We start from the raw sequence: 21,832 nt of genomic DNA, 5'->3' as shown, positions 1-21,832 counted from the left end.
CTACATGCAATTACCTTTAGTCCCCAGAAGGTACCAAGATCTCTCACCTCTCTGCTCACCCCTTCCCCTTGCATACGTTACTCCCTCATACAGAATGTGTTTTCCCTTTTTATTCAACTGGCCAAGTCCTACCTCTTCTTTAAGATCCCATGAAGGAGCTATCACTGCCTTTAAACCTTTACTGACCGGACTGTCTCCCTTCTCCCTTGATAAGCTTCAATGAGCCTCATATGTGGCCCATGGTATTCTGTGTAGTGCTCTATCACAGCATAACATGCGTGTTGTAATTACCTTCCCTTCCCAGTCTCTCCAGCTAGACTGTGGACTCCTGTGGATTTCACTCCATCTTTCATCTTTGCCATCCCCAATGCCTAGCAAGGTACCTGAACTGCTTAGTAAATGAATGTGAATCCACAGAAAGATATCTCCCTGAAGCATGAAACGGAGTTCAATAAAATGGTGTTAAATTAGTAAAATGGAGATTTGTTAAATATCTAAAATATATAGGCAATGTGCTGGGCATTTTTCATGTATTATCTCATTTAATTCTCCCAACCACCATAAGCAGGAACCATTATGATGCTCATCTGATAAGTGTGGAAGCTGAGCCATAGAGGCACCAAATAATATGCTTGTGGTTGAACAGTGAGTATTCCATGGCTGTGCAGGTATTGAAAGCAGGTAAACTTGATACCAAACAATTCCCTATCCTGCCTCCATCACCTTTAAGTTTAGTGTTTTACTAATTTCTCATTTGTTTAGGTAATTCATCAACGTATTTAAGGTTTTGTTACCGATGATATTTTTTCACTTTTCAAGTTTGGGTGTTTATATACAGCTTGAGTACCTTGGACAGGTGCTATGTTTTGGGGAAATAACTGATTTTGTTGCTGGCAGTTATGTGTTTTCTTGTGGAAACCATGAAAGTTTTGTAAATGTGGACCAGGTCAACCTGCGAGCATGTTCTACGATAAATATAGTAACAATTTATTTGATTGAAGGTAATCACAGTAGACTAGCCAAGGGTACTTTCCTTTGGGAGGTAAATGAGAGAAAGGACACAGAGTTATCTTCCACCAAAGCAAGGGATTAGTTTTACACATTTTTTTCCTTGGTAAATAACATCTCTGGATACAGATACTGCATTGTACATCAAGTACCAGAAACCTAAACTCAAATTATTTATAAAGGATACAATATAGCAACTCAACCTTTTCCTCCAGAAAAGCAAAACACATAAACTATTTTCTTACAAATAAAGCAAAGAGGACAAGTAAAGCAAGCATCATGAAAAAAATCACTAATTCAAATATTTTAATATTTTAGAAACTAGTGACTTTCCTACTTTTCTTCATTTCTTCCCTCCGTTTTGCAAATGTAGACGAACACATCACCATAAAAGGTCCAGAAAACTCAAATGATGTGGGGTGCTGGGGTTACTAGGAGATAACCTGAATCTTAACTGCCTCTTTCTTGCATTTTATTATATATACATAAGATCCCACCCAGCGAGCACCACAAAAGACAATTTTGTCTAACAAGCTAAACATTTTTAAAAGAAAGCATAGAATTTTCTCGAAGCAACGAATTTTACATGGCATGGAATTTTCCTCCAGCAGAGAAGTTTACACATCTCTTACAGGCACACGTAACACAAGTCGCGGAGTATGCTGCACCCTATTCTAACCCACCAAATTTCTGAATGCATCTCAGAGTGTAGCAAAGAACTTATGACTTCCACAGTCCTGAAGAGGAGGTTTCAAAATCAGCTAACCAAAGTCTCCGATTATAAACAGGCTGCTCAACTCGCTGTGGGCCAACTGGCATTAAAGCCTGGTCACGGGTTCCCAGGCAGAGGAAATGCCAAGCCCAGTCCACACTGGGAAAGACGCTCATTTGGGTTCCGAGAACCGGCACACAGTGGGAAAAAGGACTGGCCTCCTCTGTTGACTGGTCATCTCCCTAGGACCCACAAATCAACCACTGAAATTCATTTTAGAGAAGCAAGTTTTTATAAGCTGATTCTATTTGGCCTATGGCTTGGGAAATCTGGAGCTGAGCCCTGAAAACAGACTGGTCTTTATCAAACTGGCAAATGCCTTTTCCCTGGAACGTACAGAAGATAGAGTGCTACGCAGAAATATACGGTGATTACGATCCACCCTCAGCTTTACTAGGATTTACTACAGCAGGACTGTATACTATGGACTTGGGGAAACCCACACTCCTAGATTTATTAATTTTTTTTCACAGTAACTCTTAAAAGTCCTTTCGGTGCTTGGTAACCTCCTGATTTCAGAGGACTGATCTATTCTTAGTTATCAACTGCTTTCTATTTGACTTGTAGCACAAAGTCAAATTCAATTAAAAAGGCAACCATGAGAGGGACAGCTATTAAGTGGAGAAAATGAAAATAAGAACCAAAATAGCAGACTCTGGCCATTTATCAGTTTTATTGTTTGAAGTCGCTTCCCTTCCAGAGCACTGCCTAATTTGGAAGTGGTGCTACAGAAATCAGTCAGTGATCCGTACAAGTGTTTCAGAAGTCAGAACAATAAGAAAATGAGGGCAGATGAGGTCAGAGGGCCTGAGCTTTAAACTCTTAACAGCTCCAGAATCTGTTACTAACAGCGTATCTTACAGAATAGGATCGAAATCTTGTTAAGGTATTAGTGTAAAAAATCAGAACTTGGTTTATAGTAAGATAAGGTATATGAATTTTAATGATATTTGGTATTAAGTCTTTGTTAAGCCAATATAAACGATTGCCTAAAACTAGAGGTTCTGGTATCTTGAATATTAAAAAATAGTTTGCTTAACAATACATAGACATTGGGAAAGTATTTCATTTTAAAGGACCTTACAATAGATGCTCTACATTGCTGTTATGGCAACACTATGCTTAGTATATTTAAGGTCTCAATTTTCCTTCTGTATTGAAACATCTTGGCATTTCTTTCAGAGGCCAGATATAAATATGATAATGACTGTTTATGAAACATGCTGAGGTTTTATAGTTTATAAGACCTTATAGCAAAAAGCAAAATACCACTCTAAGACTACCTTGTTTATAATACAGACTGAAACATAGCTACGGCACTATAGCACATACAGGGTAGCATAATACAGTATGGTAACATATTTATTATAAAATACAAGTAAAAATGGTGGGGAAATGGTCATTATCAGACCACGTCTATTTTTATGGGAAATTGTGACTCTGAGATAAAGTCTACACTGCTTAGCAACCTATAGAAGTACACTTAAAATTAACAAAACACTGCACGCAGTTTTGCAAAGTTTTTTCCATTTTCAGAGACTGTGAGCCTGGATTTTTTTTTTTTGGGCCAAATTAAACTAAAATTAAAACAGAAAATATGTATTGATATGAACATTCTCCATCACTGCCGGTAAAAACATAAACTGGCCCAGCTTTGCTGGAAAATATTATGGCCATATTCATTACAAAAAACTTAAAAATCTGTACACATTTTGACCTACGTCTCCTTCAATGGAAAACAACATGGCCATACTCATCAAGGGCATTAAGAAGATGCATCTATTAGAACAAGTATCACCACTTCTAGAAATCTGACTTTAGAAAATAATCAGAGAAAAGTTTAAAGATAAAAAGATGCTTCTCTCAAATGTAATTTACATTATTTATGTTACACGGGTGAAAACAGAAACATTCTAAATGTCTAAGAAAGAGGTAACCATTAAGTAAATTAGAATACTTCCCAACAATGGAATATCATGTAGCCAATAAACGTAATGTATTATGGTCTTAATGAGGGGAAAATTAACCCTCCAAAGTTCAAAATTTTTATTTTAGAATAATTATTTTTATATGAAATAGATAAAAGACTGAAAGGTAGCATACCAAAATTTTAACAAGTTATCTCTGGGCGGTGATTTGGATGTTCTTTTTATACTTTTTCTAACTTACTACCATGAACAGATAGCATTTCTATAATCAAGCAAAGAACTCCAGACATTCCAGCACATACCTGATGATGGCTTTGACGGCAAACCTGACCACAGTGGAGAGCAGGAAGAGAGGGGTGACCAGGATGTGGAAGAGAGACAGTGAAGCAAAGGCCTCCGCAGGTTTGAGATTGTTCCCACTGGCATACGCATGCGTCACAAATGTCTGTGCATAGAAAGGATTTTAGAGAAAGCTAGAGAAAGGTTCACAAATACTTCTTCAATTTTACAAGCCTAACAAATTCTACTATGCCAATATGTCCATTGCAACTCTGAAAAATATAATACAATTACTTCATCCGAATCACTCCCTAAGAAAAATAACACTTGCTATTGGTAGAGTACTTAATGGTTTACATTCATTCTAGCAGTAAACTTGTGAAAGGGGCAAAACAGATTCTATTGACAGATTAGAAAATTAACTTCTGTCAGATTACTGAGATGGGGGAATAACCATGAGAGAATCCAGAGTTCTTAACACCTACTCAGGCTCTTTCCAACCAATACTAAATTTTCTGAGAGAAAAAAGGAAACATTCCAATGTTTTAGGGTCTCTATTGTAGATCTTTCCTAAAATCGCCAACAATGGTGTCCAAGGCAGACTTGTTTACAAATATTTCTAAGTATAATACTAGTTCCTGGGTTTGTCCTTTTTGTTTGAAATATAATGTAATCATTTAACATTTTCCAGTTGTTGATCTAGCACTATCTTGTAAGAATGTCCAGGAACCAGGTCATGGAGGTTAGGACAGTAAAATTTCAACCTCTGCTAATTTTGCTCCCCAGGATACATCTGGCAGTGTCTGGGGATATTTTTGATGGTACTAACGGCATCTAATAAGAAGCCAGGGATGCTGCTAGACATCCTAATGCAGAGGACAGGTTCTCACAACAAAGAATTAATTATTGGGCCCAAAAAGGTCCACAGTGCCACGGATGAGAAACCCCGGATTAGAACTATCACGATGGAGACAGCAAAGAGAAAACTGAAGGTGAGGTAATATATGTTACCACCCACCCATTCTTGTTCCTAAGTCATTTCTGAACACTGACTTAAGTCCATTTCTTAAGGTAAGAAAAAGTGGCTTACAGCAAGAACAGCTGCTATGGGAATTGCCGCGTTCATGAAGACTGTGGAAAGAAACCAAATACATTAGTTTCAGTGAACTGTGAGACATTTCAGTAACTTTAATTAATCATCAATTATTACTCTAACTTTCCTTGAAGACAGGAAAGACCAAGTACATTAAGTAACATTTTTGTCTTGAGTCCACAAACATTTCCCAGCTGGTATTTCCCGGTTCACAGTTGTGAACTCCCATAGGTGAGACTTAACCAGAAAATGTGAAAACTTATTTTTTTTATGAAATGTTACAAAGAGCAAAATTTAGATAAAGTTATTAGAATTTAACACATATGCATTCTTCAGAGTATTCACGGTCTGTATTTTGTTTGGTCCACTAAACTAACTTAAAAACATAAAAATTGGGATATTACACAGATAAAAAGAATTTGACATCATGTGAAAAATCTCCTTCCAGCAGTGATATTAATTTTCACTTATAGACCTTTTGTTTAATAAAATAGCTCCATATCCTGGGCCCTCTGCTAGTTTAAATATCTCTCCAGGAATATATTGCACTATCACTTGATAAACATAATATGCAGAACTGAAATGAGAAAAACTCATATTTAGGCTAAAATACTAGCATTTGGAAGTAATAGGAAAATTAAAAAGCCAAGTTGATGATTTGTAGTTATTTTGTCATAAACCATAGAGTTTTAGGAACGGAGGAACAAAAAGTAACTGCATTGTTGGTAACAGGGCCAGGCAATGGCAGAGCAAGAACTATAATCTAGTTTTCTTGACGCTCAGAAGACAGTCCATCTAAAAACTATCACCAGCTCTCATGATCCGCTCTCATGAACTGTCCTTACCACTGTGTACAGACTCAGCCTGTGCTTCTGAAGGTCCAGAGGTGGCTTAGCTATCAAATCTGAATTCTTGTACGGTACCAGCAATCCAAACACGGCTCTGAGACTCGTAACAGTACAGATGAAGAATCATGTTTCTGTCTTCACCTTTCTCTGGCTATTATTACCTTTTTTTTCTAAGTGTATTTCATTCTTTTCCTCCACATCATGATTTATAACTCATTCTAAATACCTTTAAATAAGTAATTTCCTCCTGATGAGGAAGAGTGAGAGCAGTTGCTATTTTACTAAAATCTATTTATTTGGCACTCTGCACCCAGTGCAGGTTATCAGGGACCCTTCCTACCTCATCATAAAGATGAGGATGAGACGCCCGAGGTCACACAGCTGGGCTCCTCAGACCGTACTCACCACCACTTCACTCTGCCACTACTCAACAACTCACAATTACTGAGGTATGATGGGAGTACCTTCTCCTATTTAATGATTACAACTACCCTGCGCAATAATGAGGAAACAACTTAGGAAAGATGAGTAACAGGCAGGATTCCAAACTAGGAGATGACAGAGCTTGGATAAAACCCAGACCTTTCTAGTCAAAAGCTTCATGTTCTTCCCACTTCTCCATATAAAACTCTATCAAAGTGAAGAGAGAAAAAATAAAATCGTATCCTTGTCTTTCGCCAAAAAATGAAATCCATGAACAGCACATGACCATTTGGCAGTGGAGATTAGGAAATGATTTCACAGAATCTCTTTTGCCCTCAGATATGATCTCCAGTGGCAAGAACACTGATAATAGAGATGGATCTTCAGTTTTATTAGTATTTATCCTGTTTAACTTTGCTTTTCAATATTTTCCGATACCACAGATTGAGCGCTTTTATGTTTCAGGTGCTTTTCTAAACACATTACAAACATTATCTTATTTAATTCCCCCAGGTATGCTTAATACTGCCCAACTTCCTGATGAGGAAACCAAGACGCCACCAAATGCTGACCAAGGATGTATAGCAAACCAGTTGCTGAGGCAGGATTTCATTTCAGATCCGCCTGCACTCTTAAGACCCAACAGTAACCACTATGTTATACAGTTGACATTTTTCTTTCTTTCTTTCTTTTTTTTTGGTCTAAACTTATGGTACTCTGCAAATACTATTTACAAAATATTTTTAACAGTGAAAGAAGAGTGCCACGTCCACTGCCTCATTTGACCCTCACAATATACCTGTGAGAAAGGTATTATTCTTATTACACCAATTTTTAGAGGAGGAAACTGAGGGAGGTTATTGAACACTAGCCCACTTGCCAGGTGCGTTATACAAAACAATGAGTAGGAAGCCCTTGAGGTAGTGCCTGGAATAGAGTCAATCAACAAGTCAATCAACATTTGCAGCATTCCTTAATCTATTCTAATCCTTACTACAATCCTACATGGTAGAGATTGTTATTTTCCACTGTCAGACATGAAAAAATTGAGGCTTGGAGGATAGAAATAGTAACTTGGTCAAAGCCATACTGCTATGAAGTGGTACAACTGGGATTTAGAGCCAGGTCCATTCAACTCAGATAATGGAAGCTCTTCACCACCACCAACACCATACGTAACCAAATTGGAAAACTTGGAAGTGGTGTTAAGTGGAACTTTACACGACTGATACAAGAATTCCTGCTGCCTATAATCACAAAAACATGATTATGCATTTTCACCATCATGATTTCTTGTTTTTCTTTTCAGTATGGCCTCCTCTGTCCTCTTCTCTTTTGTCTCTGACTTTCAAAAACCAACCCAAATCTTACATAACTGGGTTAAGGTGAGTTAACAACCCACCCCTGCCATTTAGTAGCTGGATGATTTGGGGGAAATTCAAGTTACTTAAGCTCTCTCCACCTTAATCTTTTAATTTGCAAAATGAAGGTAATAACAGAATCAAAATATTTGGGGAATTCCCTGACGGTCCAGTGGTTAGGACGCTGCACTTTCAATGCTGGGGCCTGAGTTCGATCCTGGTCCTGGCCAGGGAACTAAGATCCTGCAAGTCATGTGGCATGGCCCAAAAAAAAGAATCAAAATCATTGGGCTGTTGTGAGGATTAAACAGGACGATATATGTAAAGCTACTTATGGCAATAATTGGCTGAGTATCTCAATATATTTTTGTTATTATCATTATTATCATCATTATTTCTGGCTGTATCCATCCTCGCCACGAGAACTTCAGTCCACTGCAGAGAGAAATATATTGTAGGAGCCAGCAGCTTAGAGCACTATCATATAAGCAAGTGAATATCGATCATTCCATCTTCTAGCGTTTTGACACCATATTAGCAGTGGTGCGGAGCTGGAAGATAAATCCCCTCCCCATTTCATTTCTAATGTATCCAGCATTAGGGCTAGAATAAATGAGCTATATAAACCAAATATTTTCCTTAAATCCATTTCACAAAAGTAATGTTTATAATCTCTAAGGACTCAAGTAGTTTAGAATTCAAAGAAAACAATCTATAAACCTACAAAACTTTAAGTTGTTGAAGGTCTGGGGAACAATAGAAATGAGCAAAACTGACACACAAACTAAATCAAATATTAGTGAGAGTAGTTTGGCTAAGTTCAGAAGAATTGTACTAACATGAACTCATTATTCTTGAGAGCATTCAGTGTCACTCTCTGAGAAAAAAAAACAATAATATTTTTGTAGCAATTGCTTTTTAAAAATTAGAGTTGTGGAGAAAATGCTTTGTATTTAAAAAGGTTTGAAAGTGTATTGGAAAAGAGAATTTTATGTGAATGCAGTTTGGCTTCTTTCAACTGGAAATGCTGACACTGTTTTCTCCTCAATTTTCAAAACTGGCATTTCACATGCAATCTTCGAGGAAACATAATAACATAAACTCCCAAAGAGACAGGGAAGACAACCTCACATAATTTTTAAGGATGTCTGGGGACAAGAAGATCAACAGTATTACAGTCAAATCAATTTAAATAAATGTTTACTGAAAACCCATGATGCATCCCAACTGTAACTGATAAGAGGGTTTCAATTATCGGTACTACTAATCATCACCATCCCCATTTTACAGATGAAGAAACCAAGGATTTCGGATGTCAAGTAACATGGCAAAGACACACATTTGTAAAGAACTGAATTCAGGTCTACTTGACTCTTAGCTTGTCCTAACTCTGCTCTTTAAATTTAAATAACCTTGCGTGGCGAGCGGCTACTGGACCACACAAATGGAGAAAATAAATGGGCTTCCTCTGATGCCCAGGATGCCTCAATGATCACAAGTTAAAGTGAACAGACCACATGTTTTTTGGTGGTCCTCAGAGCAACAGCAACTTACTGGAGAGTGATGTATAAAGAGCAAAGGTTTTGAGACTGGATAGTTCTTTCATTCTTGTTTCTTCCACACTCTTGCAAAAGATGTGCTCCCAGGCGTACAACTTTAGAAGTTTGATGCCTTTCAGTATTTCATTTGTTTTCTTCAGTCTCTCAGTGGAATAATCCTATAAAAGAAAGGAATAAAAAACAATGCAAGCTGCATCCAAGTGAATCAGAGAGGCAATACCACATGCTAGATAGGGATTGAGGAGAGCGTGATTTCTGCCTGGCTCTGAGTCTAACGATGGCTGTGAGATTCCCGGGAGAAGCAATGAAACTCTCTGTACTGCTGCCTCCAGTGTGAAAATGAAGAGTTGAATGAGACGGCCTCAAATTTCTTTCCACCTAAAAAAACTGTTTATGCCTCTGTTGCTTTGGTTTAAATAAAAGCAGTTTCTTAAGTTTCACGTGATTTCCTTGAATAATATCTGCAGATAACACACACAGACATGTAGGGAAATGACAAAGAGGCTTCCAATGGCTCCTTCTAATATCTGAATCATTTCTTTCTCCCCTCAGAACTATCCCTCATACTTAGGAAAAGAGAAACAATGAATATAAGAAAAGTCAGTTTGCTTCTGATTTGGGAATGTGAGGGTACAGTATTGTGTGTGCTCACACTGAGTCTTCATAAGACACTTATTGAAATCAAGCCTATTGTTTTTAACTTCAAGAAATCTCCACCTCCTTCTTCATAAGCTCTTGTGTAAGGCCTAACTTAGAGGTACTGACTGCTAACCACTCGGATTAACTGTAAAGAGAGGTGTAGCAGATCCAAAAGCCTATCTTTAGTCAACTGTTTCAGTTTCCTCCAAATCTTACATTAGAATTACTAGGGAAGTGCAACATCACCTGTGAACTCTCAAAAGGATCCGCAGAGTGGCAAAAGGCTGATAGAAGGAAGCAAAAGCAGCAAATGACCTGATTTTTTTTGAAGTATAGTTGATTTACAATGTTGTGTTAATTACTGCTGTACAGAAAAGTGGTTCAGCTATACATATACACATTCTTTTTTTATATTCTTTTCCATTATGGTTTCTCATAGGATATTGAATATAGCTCACTGTGCTCTACAGTAGGACCTTGTTGTTTATCCATTCTATGTATAAATGCTACATCTGCTAACCCCAAACTCCCACTCCATCCCTCCCCCAACTCCTCCCCCTTGGCAACCGTCAGTCTGTTCTCTGTGTCCCTGATTCTGTTTCATAGATAGGTTCATCTGTGTCATCTTTTAGATTCCACATATAAGTGATATCATATGATATCTGTCTTTCTCTCGCTGACTTACTTCACTTCGTATGATAATCTCTAGCTGCATCCATGTTGCTGCAAATGGCATTAGCAAATGATCTGATTTTATTCACCCTTTTGTCTCTTGAGGGTCTTAAGGGCCTATCAATGACTGCTTTGGTGAGTGAACGAATCAGTACGAATGGCTAAATGAAAGTCAGATGTTGGTTTGTCATGTCCCCTCTTTGTGTCCCTCTTCCACACCTTTCTGTATTCGTGTCCTGGAGTAAAGAGGGTAGATGGCTCAGACAGAAATAATAAGGAACCTCGTCAGAAGCGGCAGAAAAACAAGTGATAAAAACCACTTGTGTGACATGAGACTTGCTTGTCACGGTAGAAACACCAACTTGGGAAACAGTCCACCAGTGGCAGCATCCCTACACTTCACGCCTGATTTACAGACAGCCTTGCTCATATTTAATCAAACTTTATTTCTAAACATACTGTCAACAATTTTATTATTTGCAAATATTTCTTTAAAAGAAGCCAATTCTTGCTCAAATAAAATGATTTCATGGCAAATTGAAGCCAGAAAGGGTCAATAATGAAGCTTTTTCTTGCTTGCCAAGTTGACCACGAACATACTCAGGCAGAGTAGCTGCCACTGAAACACTTCAGTGTAACTCCATAGCTCATCACATGGTCTGATTCAACCCTAGGGACATTTAATTTCAGAAGCGCCAAATCTGACCCTTTATTTGTTCCTCGATCCATTTCTCCCATGTCAGTAATTGACATCCAATGTATGTGTAATCTAAAGTACCCATAAGTGGGTTCTCTAGTACCCGTAAGTATAGGTAAGTGATCTACAAGAAGATCCAAAGCCTCATCACATCATGACTTGTGAAAACATCAGGCACTGGGATTCTTGCATTTACAGTCTAAGACCGTTCCGTCTTAGATGTCAAATCCACTTTTAAAAATTGTTGAGCAGCCCAGAAATTTCCCATTTGCTGCCTAAGAACTGAAATGAAATATAATGATTTCCAAATAATCCTGAGTGGTATGTATTAATTTCCTATATTTTAAAAATAAAACCGCATGACTAGATTTTCCTAATAAAGTTTCCAAAAGATGTTACTTACAAGAGTGCTCTTCTGAGCCTCTGCCAACTTTGTAGCAATGAAGTACTGAATGGGCGCCAGGAGCACAATGACAGCAGCACCAACCAACGCGCTGGACCCAAGCAAATTGTAGAGCAGAATCACGCCCATTATGATCTAGCAGGGAAAATACAAGGCAAGGGGAAAAAGAATAGGGGTGTGGGGACCACTGCATGAAAGGAAGGATTTTTTTAGTGAAATTACAGTGTTTCTTAATTATTAGATTAAGTGTATTTGGAAGTCAGCTCAACTGTGACAGCTGAGTTTTACTATGATTTATCTGGCGAAGGCTAAATAGCTGGAATTTATTTTTAGTGTCATGATGTGTGCAACTGGTACCGAACCAATTTACCGCACGAAGTTGCAGAGGGGTCCCAAGGATGCTTTCAACCTGAAACAGGCTTCAAGTTTTTAAAAGAACACAAAATTTTTCTAGAAAATGTTGTCACCCGCCATAAATTTAACATCCCATATTCTCTTGGCACTGTATTAGCTTTTCAAGGCAAGGGGGATAGAAAGTAAGAATCAGCATCATCATGTAAGAGAACAAGATAGTTGTTTGTGGACTAAGTGATCTGAGCTCGTCAGCTCCTCAATGACCCCAGAAGTCACTTAATGACAAAAAGGGTAGGTCTAACTAAAACCGTGGAGAAGCTAATGTTGGTGCCCCACCTTACCTTACTTCCCTTTTTAAATTTATTTCCCAAACCGAAGACTGAACCATGTAGGCCTAGCCTCTCCGGTTTGCCACCTTCTTCTTCTTTTTTTAAAACTCAGGTTTTAACCCTGTTATCTTCTCTTGTTTTTTTTTTTCAATTTCCCAATAGCTCAGTTTATCACAGCTCAAGATGTCAACTAATGAATTGTATCCATACAGTTAAAGCCTTTAACCATGCCTATATGCCAATGATAACAGCTTATTAGTGACCTTCTGGAGGCAATGGCACATTAGTTTAGTGACTAATCAATTAGGCTCTTTGGGAATTCCAATCAATATGAAAATTCCCTTCAGGTCACCTCTGATGCAGTCATTTAGAGGCAGCCTGGAATTTTTGATGCATTTTAAATTACACCATGTAGGCAGCTACCTAGTTGATCTGTGTATAAACACATTTTGATAAAATAAAACAAAGCATATTCTAAATCTTTGTGCCAAGCACTGTGAATGATATGCACATGGATTTGGATTTCCATTACAAATGAAGAAACAAACAACAAATTTTAAAACTGATATCTTTTTGTTCTTATTTCCTCTGCAAATAAGAATCTTACTTATATTGACCTACCTGAACAGGCATAGCCCATAGATTGGGACACAGGAACAAGAACCACATGAGTTGATTGGTTTCAATGGCAACCAAGTTATTGATCTGACCCAGGGTCATCTCACCCATGGATAAATTAGATGTAGAAAGCCGCAGGATTTTATTGTATATCATGGCCTGAAAAAAGAAAAAAAAGAAATGTACTTGAAGCTCTAAACTTAATAATCAACATTATGCTTATTTATTTTCATTGAAAAAAATAACTTTTTAAAAATTTTTGAAAAAAAGGAGAAAAACCCTATAATGCCATCTTCTTAAGTCAACCATTATTTTCATTTCAGTATTGTTACTTTCAGTCCTCAACTAAAGAGAAACTTATTTTTTCTTGTGATATAATCTAAACATATATTCAAATTTAAACATAATCTCTGGAACAAATAGTAACAGAAATAAATAAATGCAAGATTTCAAAATATTTTAATATATTATTATAAGTATTATTTTTAATTCTCAGTGGGTTTATTAATTAGTTCTGTGGTTCTTTTTTATTCATTAGATCCTAGAAGTGTTGATGTCATAATATCACAGTGAAAATGGAAGGAAAAAACTAAAGTGAAGCCTCTACCATTCCTATCACTGGATGGTATGTGGCATTTTCAAGAGGCCAAGATCATTCAAAGCTTGTACGTACCAGCAGGGCTCCACGGAGATTAATGCCAGTCTCTATGGTTACATAGTAGGAAGCCTGCAAAAATGTCCTTTGCAGAATAAGAGCCAGGAACAGAAGAACTGCTAGAACATAGGCATTTTCAAGAAATTCCTTTGATGAGAGGGTTTCTGAAGTCTTATCCCAAAAGAAAAAAAGATATAAATTAAAACTGTTCATATACTGGTATACAGTTTGCATGCATTAAACAATACATGGTTGTTAAATATAAAAATTCAATGTCTATAGTACAGCGATGGAATGAGCCAGAGCAAGGCAATTTTGGGTTTTCCTTATAATATCCACAGATACAAATACAAACCAGTTCAATGTAAAAATTCCCAAATTGATGATTAAGATGGCTGGAAATGCCTGAAGGCATTTGTAGGAAAAAAGGTACATTAAAAATTTTTTAAGTTGAATACATTTTCTACAAAGATATAGTCTACCTTAGTTAACTGGAAAATAGTAAACCAAGATAGAAATTAGTTTAGACTGTAATTTAGAAGTAGAAGCTACAAAGCTGATAGTCCGTCAGAAAGACCAATGGGACAAAAATAAAATTTCTAAGACCAATGAAACTAAAATACAATTTCCATAGCCTTATTAATTTAAAATAATTCTACAGAGTTGACTTTTTCTGATCTTCATCTATCTAAATTCATATAATGAAATAAATTATAAAATACATAATTTGGCTATTTATTTCACGCACATGACACTTTCAGTGACAAAACACAACTTATGAAAAACTGTTTTAGTCAGATTATGACTTAAGTCATCATAAGAATATACAGATTGATTGCTTTTTGTTTGTAACTAGCATATGGTAACTTGTTTGTTAGAAGTAAGGGAAAAGCAACACTCAAATCAACACATGTCAATTTGGGCACTCTTCAGTTTTTATGGTTTAGATCCGTTAAATTCTACTTCTGGTCCCCTTCCTCTTCTTTCCTGGGGATACATACAAATGTGTAAGTGTCTTCCTTCTCAGAAAAATACATGGTTAATATGTGTAAGGGAGAGGGATGATGGAATTCTATGTGGAATTCCGGTATCTGTATGTAAATCAGGCTACTAGGGACAAAACATCACAAACGTGTATTCAATGGTAAAATATCTGGTTCACCTCTATTACAATTGAGCACTAATATATGCAAGGAACTGGGCTAAGCATTGTGGGCACAAATGGGAACTGTTCTTAGTTGCTCTGTTTAAAAGAGCTCACAACCTAGAAAGGTAAGTATATCCACAAATAACCTGCTTCATTATAAATACCATTTATGGTAAGTGTCAACGCAAAGTGAACAACGTGTTAGAAGGGTACCAAGGAGAGTCAAATTCCAACGAGGACAAGCAGAAAAAGTTTCACCGAAGATGCAGCATTTACTGCAGGCTTTGAAAATGTGTACAATTTTAATAGGTAAAGAAGGGCTTCCCTGGTGGCGCAGTGGTTGAGAGTCCGCCTGCCGATGCAGGGGACGCGGGTTCGTGCCCCGGTCCGGGAGGATCCCACATGCCACGGAGCGGCTGAGCCCGTGAGCCATGGCCGCTGGGCCTGCGCGTCCGGAGTCTGTGCTCCGCGACGGGAGAGGCCACAGCAGTGAGAGGCCCGCGTACCGCAAAAAAAAAAAACCAAAAAGGTAAAGAAAAGAGGACAGGAAATTAGATTGAGAGAATAGAAAAGGAAAATTGATTCATCGGGACTAGAGTTTCTATACGTGAAACTAGGGAAATCAACTCTTATTTTAGAAAGAAACTAGGTGGGAAGTTCATGATGCAGACTTTCTTAAGAACAGGAAATACAAGATATAAATTTATAACAGCAAATAATTTATACTATATAGTCCCCAACAGTAACATAATATCTAATAAAAGTATAATGTGACTGGCCCTGATAATTGTGAAACAGGATGATGGCTTTTACTATATAGGAAAAGATAAAAGTACATACTACAAATCACATTGCCGATATCATTGGTCATAGGCCTCTAAAAAAGTGACTCAGCCACCCTCATGTACTCATGCATGAAAATTCTTTACAGAATTGCTATAAAGATCTAATAAAATAATCAATATGAAATTTCTGAGCATCGTTTCCAGCACACAGTAAACGCTTATTAAATATTTATAGTCTCTGAATCTGAGAAATAATTTTGCTGGCCACATCCATTCATTGAATACATACACTCATGTTTTTCTCTACAAGGAAAATTATTGTTTTCTTTCTTTTAAAAAGCATTCAATTCTCTGTAAATAAGCCTGTTTGAATGGCTCATAAAACTGCATTTTCAAAAAGTAACAAGTATAAAGAAATTTGCCAATAATATGTTTCCTTTCAAAAGCACCACAAACTTACGCCTGTTGTGTTATTTGTCCCATTCTGGGTTTCATTCACACGTTGAACTATTCCAGAAATACAGAGAGGTCCAGCAAAACCCAGTAAGTCAGCAAGATAACGAAATGTGCTACTAAGTAGAATTGGTCTCCCGAAAGCTGTGTACATTGCTAGCCATATAGATGGAGTCCGATTCGGATGCTCGGCCACTTTTTTCTGAAAGAAAAAATAAACACCTTGAGGAACCATAATAAAATAATAGAGCAGCAATTAATCCTAGGAACTATGGACATCTCTTCCAATATTTCTTATATTTTAAAAGATTAAAAATAAATGTTACTGAATCCCTTTCAATATGGTACATATAGTCTGGTATCCTTGCATCCTTTGTAAACAATAACTACTGAATGTGTTTTAATGAAATAGAGAGAATGAAGAGTAACCAGGCCAGTTTTTCACACATTTTGTATTATTTTTCGTTGTCAAAGGATGACCCCAAATTCTTAAGACCAAACTAATTTTAATTCCCTTTGATTTAGAAAATGAATAAATTTGTCATGAATATTACCAAATAACACTGTATGGAAAAGAAAATAGTAAAATACAAAGGTCCAGGTTATTGACAGTCTAGTTAACATTTCTGAAGTCACCAGATCACAAGAGATTCACCTATCAAGTTACAAGCTAAACAAAAGAGATCATCCTACTTCAAATTGTTTCTTCTCCAGGTATTTCCCATCTCCATAAATGGGGGTCGATAATTTTTTAAAAGTTACATTAGACTTGTGTTTCCTAGTTATTTCTCAAAGAAATGCAGAATGAAGAATGGCTTATTTGCTTAAGCCAACTCATGGCTTCACACTTCTATAATCATGTGCTGAAAAGATTTTAAGACCTGAACAATTATAATTACATCTTGGAGAGGAAGTAGATAGAGTTTCTTCATTGTGGCAAAGAAGCTAACTCAATGCATTACAGTTCAATCGTGTTTCATATTCAACTCCCTGTGAGATGAATAATTCAGTTATTTTTTAAAGTTTATTGATAAAAGACATTAACACACTGAGTTCAAGTGACTCTGTATTATAAAGAGCAGACAGAAAATTTAAGCTATGCTTAGGCTATAGCGTTCATCTTTGCTTTAGAAAAGAAGTTTTTAAAATATTATGAAGGGCTTCCCTGGTGGCACAGTGGTTGAGAGTCCGCCTGCCGATGCAGGAGACACGGGTTCGTGCCCCAGTCGGAGGGGCTGGGCCCGTGAGCCATGGCCGCTGAGCCTGTGCGTCCGGAGCCTGTGCTCTGCAATGGGAGAGGCCACAACAGTGAGAGGCCCGCGTACCGCAAAAAAAAATATATATATATTATGCAATACTTTTCCCAGAGGTGAAACCAGAGAGGTGACTCAGGTTCGTTTGTAGTAACCATTTCCTGCAATATTAATTTCATAACACACATTTTTGACACAAAACAGAGGTCATTTTCATCATTTACCATAAATGCTTTGTTGATCTTGATTTAGAACAGCCAAAAACTCTTTAATTGATCCATCATACCCAATTCCCTTCCAATGTTGGTGTAAATACTCCTATTTTTAATTACAATAATATCTGTAGGTGACAGCAATATAAAATACATCTTCCACGGTGGCTATCACACAGAACTACTCAGAATGATAACAAGACAAATTGAAAATATCCAAAGGTTCTGATATTTAAATTTTTAAAAGCAATTATAAATACCCAGAGAAAATACAAGAAGAAACCAATTTTGCCAGATAGGTAGCATGATACATGGAGTAGGTAGGTGATGCCCCTTTATTTAATTTAGTTCCCCAATTTTGAAATACAGAATCCAAATTTTAATTAATAATTAACTTAAGGGTTTTAGTTTCTCAAAAGTTATTCATGGATACTTTCCCTTTAAATAACAAAATTATTGACAAGATACCTGAAAAAAGACAATGAAAATTCCATGAATTATTAATATATGGTGGCAAGGATTAGACACACACAATTATTGAACTTCATTCTTACTTTCTATTTGGTCCTAGAGAAAAGACAGTGTTCTCTCTGTCCCTCCTCATGTAGTGACTGGGCAACTCACACACCATATTTCATAGGCTCTACTGGTATATTCTCAGCAGCCCAGTTAACATGACTCAAAACTACTGGGAAAGACAGATTGAGAAAATCTGCTCTTCCTTAACTGTAGGTATTATTTAAGCTTAGTGCCTTTATATTAATAGGCCCATTCTCTACAATCACGGACATGAAAAACAGATACTAACTTACCTTTTGTTCTTCATATGCATCTTTCAAACAAACATAATTTGTTACCGCCCTCATTGCTATTGGTAATTTTCCAATTGCCTTCAGATCAATAGGCTTTTTATGAGCAGATATGATGAGCGTGTTCATCCACCAGTATGTTGCTTTTGACAGTAAATTCACAAACGGTTGAAGAAATCTCACACCCAGATCCTGGAGGTCTTCAGGAGGCTTTACTTTCTGAGGATTCATGAAGAACACATATCTCTGTGGCAAGAAAAATTCCACAGGATAACAACCTAACTCTTTTTCCACATACTAAAAATAAAATTTTAACCTTTTCTACATTTTCATTTCATGAGGCCAAAATTTATATTTTTATACTTCTTTCCATCCCTTTCTGAAATATCCTTCTGAGGAAAAAAAAATCCCTTTCGTTGTGACTACATTCTAATTAAATTCCAGAATTTCACACTTAATACACTTGGGCCAATGCTAAAAATCAATTACCCCTTTAAAAGAGAGTTATCACTAAAAATCAATCTTTCGTGATATCCTTTCACGATATTTCATGATACTTAGTGGTAGATTCAACTAAATGAATATTTTTACATCGTGCAGATTGCTTACATGTGTTATCAACACCACTGTTGAGTCACTCTGTTAATTTGTGGTCTGGCTAATGTTCGCTGTTTCCACTACCCATTGCAACATGTATCTTGTCATTCACAGCAAATTCAGAGTGCTCTGACGGAAAATGAACATTGAAAACTCAGTCACTAGTATATCACACTATATAACGGGTAGCGTTATGTGGCGGGAAGTACAACAGGTTTGTAATCACAGACCAGGTATGAGACTTGACCATATTACTTTGGCTATAAAGCTAGAGTTATACCTACGGAAGTTTCTTCACCAATGAAATGAGCAAACTGGATTAGGTTATCTTCTTTTCCATTCAAAATCTCTACGAATACACTAATTTGATCAAGCCAGGTTTGCTTTGGACCAATCATGGATGATGGAACTACCTGATGAAAACAGTTTCATCTATAATATAGACGCAGCATAATGTTTGGCACATCATAGGCACTTGATCAATATTTATGAATGAATACAGTAAATAGATTCCAGGGTCACACTGAGATTTTGGGAACATTAATGGTCTGAAACTTAGTAATTAGTTCAATTTTATATTTATACACATAGATGATATTTCACTGTTTATCCTCTTAAATACTGATTCTTAACTGACAATGATCTTTTAATATTCAGGTCTTGAACTCCAGTAACTATACAAAAATCACTAGATACCTACTCTGACGCGAATGACATTGATCTCCACGGCCATCAGGAGTCCATTCAAAATGACCATTATGCCTGTGATGCAGAAACGCAGGTCTGATACGCCCCAACCAGACTGCCAGTATTTGACCAACTTTATGGTTTTCGTGATAAAGGCCATTACCCAATACAGGAATAAAGCTGAAAAAATAAAAAGTAAAAAGAAAAGATACAATCTTTCACTGCTATTTTTTAAAGCTTCACTGAAATTTCAATATACATACAGTGTTGACAAAGACAATTTAAGATATTCTATTTCCAGATAATTTTATTTGTTAACAAAACAACAGATACGCTTTAGTGTACTTTTGGAGTTTTGAATTGGAAGTATGATAATGACTTTAAAATATTAGTGCTTCCACTCTGATTATGTGGGATAGATGTGCAGATATAAGAAGACATGTAAATAGGACAGACTATACTCTTCAGAACTTAACATGTAATTAATTCTATAGACTTTAAAGTTGACTTTATATTTTGGTCTTGTTTTTTAAGAAGTCCTGATTATATAAAGAGTTAACAAACTGTGTAACCTATCCATTAGTAAGTATGTTGCAATTGCCAGGGGTGTTATCCTGGAATTATTATGGAATCTATGTAGCAATGTAATAGGGTTTCTGCTTTACTGATCAGAATTCAGGTAAGTAAGTGACTCTTCTCACCCAAATGGTTTAAAACACCACAGGCATCCACAGTACATAGAGAAGAACACTGATCCTATAGAGCAAACTAGACCACAAGTAGGTCAGAAAAGTAGGGATCTATATCATCTCATAACCACGCCAGCATTTTGCAGAAATATGAGATGAAAGCACAGACTTTCCTAGAAATCTGTCGTCAAGGATCCAGTATACTTTGAACTTTGAATAAAGCTCAGTACAAATGAATATGAGATGAGCAAGAAGAAATCTAAAATACACATAAGACAATCCCGCTTGGACAGCACTTATCAAAACCAGAAAGTTTACGGGTGATCACAACTTCCTTAGAGAGAAATAACTGAACACTGGCATAGAAACTTATATCTTTTTTTTTAGCTTAAAATACAGGGATTGTCAGAATGGATTTAGAACAAATAAGTGGACCAAATTATGCGCTATCTAAAGAGATTCACCTTAATATAAAGAAACAGTAGATTGAAAATAAGTGGGTGGAAAAAGCTATACAATGAAAACAAGAAGCATTAGAAACCTGGAGTGGTTATATTAGTATCAGATAAAATAGACTTCAAGACAGTATTATCAGAAAATTTTAAACTTTTAATTATGATAACTGTGTCATTTTTCATAAAGACAATAAAAAATACACATATGCCTAATGAAGATTTAGAAAGTCTGAACATTATCAACCACCTTGAACTACTTTATATGTATAAGACTGATATTTAATATTATAAAAATACACCACCTCTGCAAAATCTACATTATTGTTAAATTCACATGGTACTCGTACACACTGTATACTCACTCAGAAAACAAGAAGCAATAAATTGAAAATAATGGAAATCATATAAAGAATGTTCTCTGATCATGATGAAGTTAAATTAAAAATCAAGAATAAGCATATTGACTTTTCTATTGCTGTTTAGCAAATTATGATAGGTTTAGAAATTTAAAACAACACACATTTATTATCTCACAGTTTCTGTGAATCAAGGCTGCAATTCAGGTGTGGACTAGGGCTACAGTCTCAACAGATTTGGTATCTTCATCTTTGCCAAACCTTATTGGCTGGAAGCAAGTCACAGGTCCACTCATACTCAAGTCACTCAAGGTCCACTCACACTCAAAGTATACAGAGTGTGAACACTAGGCAGAGATAATGGAGGTAACCTTTGGATTTTTCCACACACTAAGATATCTAGACATCTCCAAATATTTGGAAATTAAACAATATGCAAGAGGGAGGAGATATGGGGATATATGTATAGCCAATTCACTTTGTTATAAAGCAGAAACTAACACACTATTGTAAAGCAATTATACTCCAATAAAGATGTAAAAAAAATACATTTCTAATTAACCACATGTTAAAAAAGAAATCACTAGGGAAATTAGAAAACATTTCAACTAAGTTATAAGGAAAATACTACAGATTAAAAAATTAAGAATTGCAACTAAAGTAATACTTAGAGGAAAATTTATGGCTTTAGATACTTATTTTAGAAAAAATTAGGTCCAAAATCAATGACCTAAGCTTCCACCTTAAAAGC

General features: G+C 36.4%; 1 protein-coding gene across 2 annotated transcripts in view; it reads right to left on the bottom strand.

Moving 5' to 3' along the window:
* The window catches only part of ABCC9 (ATP binding cassette subfamily C member 9), a 148,844-nt gene that overhangs the window by 109,346 nt on the left and 17,666 nt on the right, over positions 1-21,832 (bottom strand). For both annotated transcript variants that reach the window (XM_060166742.1, XM_060166743.1), the window contains exons 7-15: positions 19,595-19,761; positions 18,301-18,543; positions 16,031-16,225; positions 13,657-13,809; positions 12,987-13,142; positions 11,683-11,817; positions 9,267-9,429; positions 5,078-5,118; positions 4,011-4,153 (exon numbers count right to left, since the gene is read on the bottom strand). In XM_060166742.1, the coding sequence (XP_060022725.1) occupies positions 4,011-4,153; positions 5,078-5,118; positions 9,267-9,429; positions 11,683-11,817; positions 12,987-13,142; positions 13,657-13,809; positions 16,031-16,225; positions 18,301-18,543; positions 19,595-19,761 (1,396 nt within the window). The remainder of the gene's footprint in view (positions 1-4,010; positions 4,154-5,077; positions 5,119-9,266; positions 9,430-11,682; positions 11,818-12,986; positions 13,143-13,656; positions 13,810-16,030; positions 16,226-18,300; positions 18,544-19,594; positions 19,762-21,832) is intronic.

Source organism: Lagenorhynchus albirostris, chromosome 11 (assembly GCF_949774975.1).
Source record: "Lagenorhynchus albirostris chromosome 11, mLagAlb1.1, whole genome shotgun sequence".
NCBI classification, from domain to species: Eukaryota; Metazoa; Chordata; class Mammalia; order Artiodactyla; family Delphinidae; genus Lagenorhynchus; species Lagenorhynchus albirostris.
The sequence above is the reverse complement of the archived record's forward strand: the minus strand, read 5'-3'. Positions and strand labels throughout refer to the sequence as shown.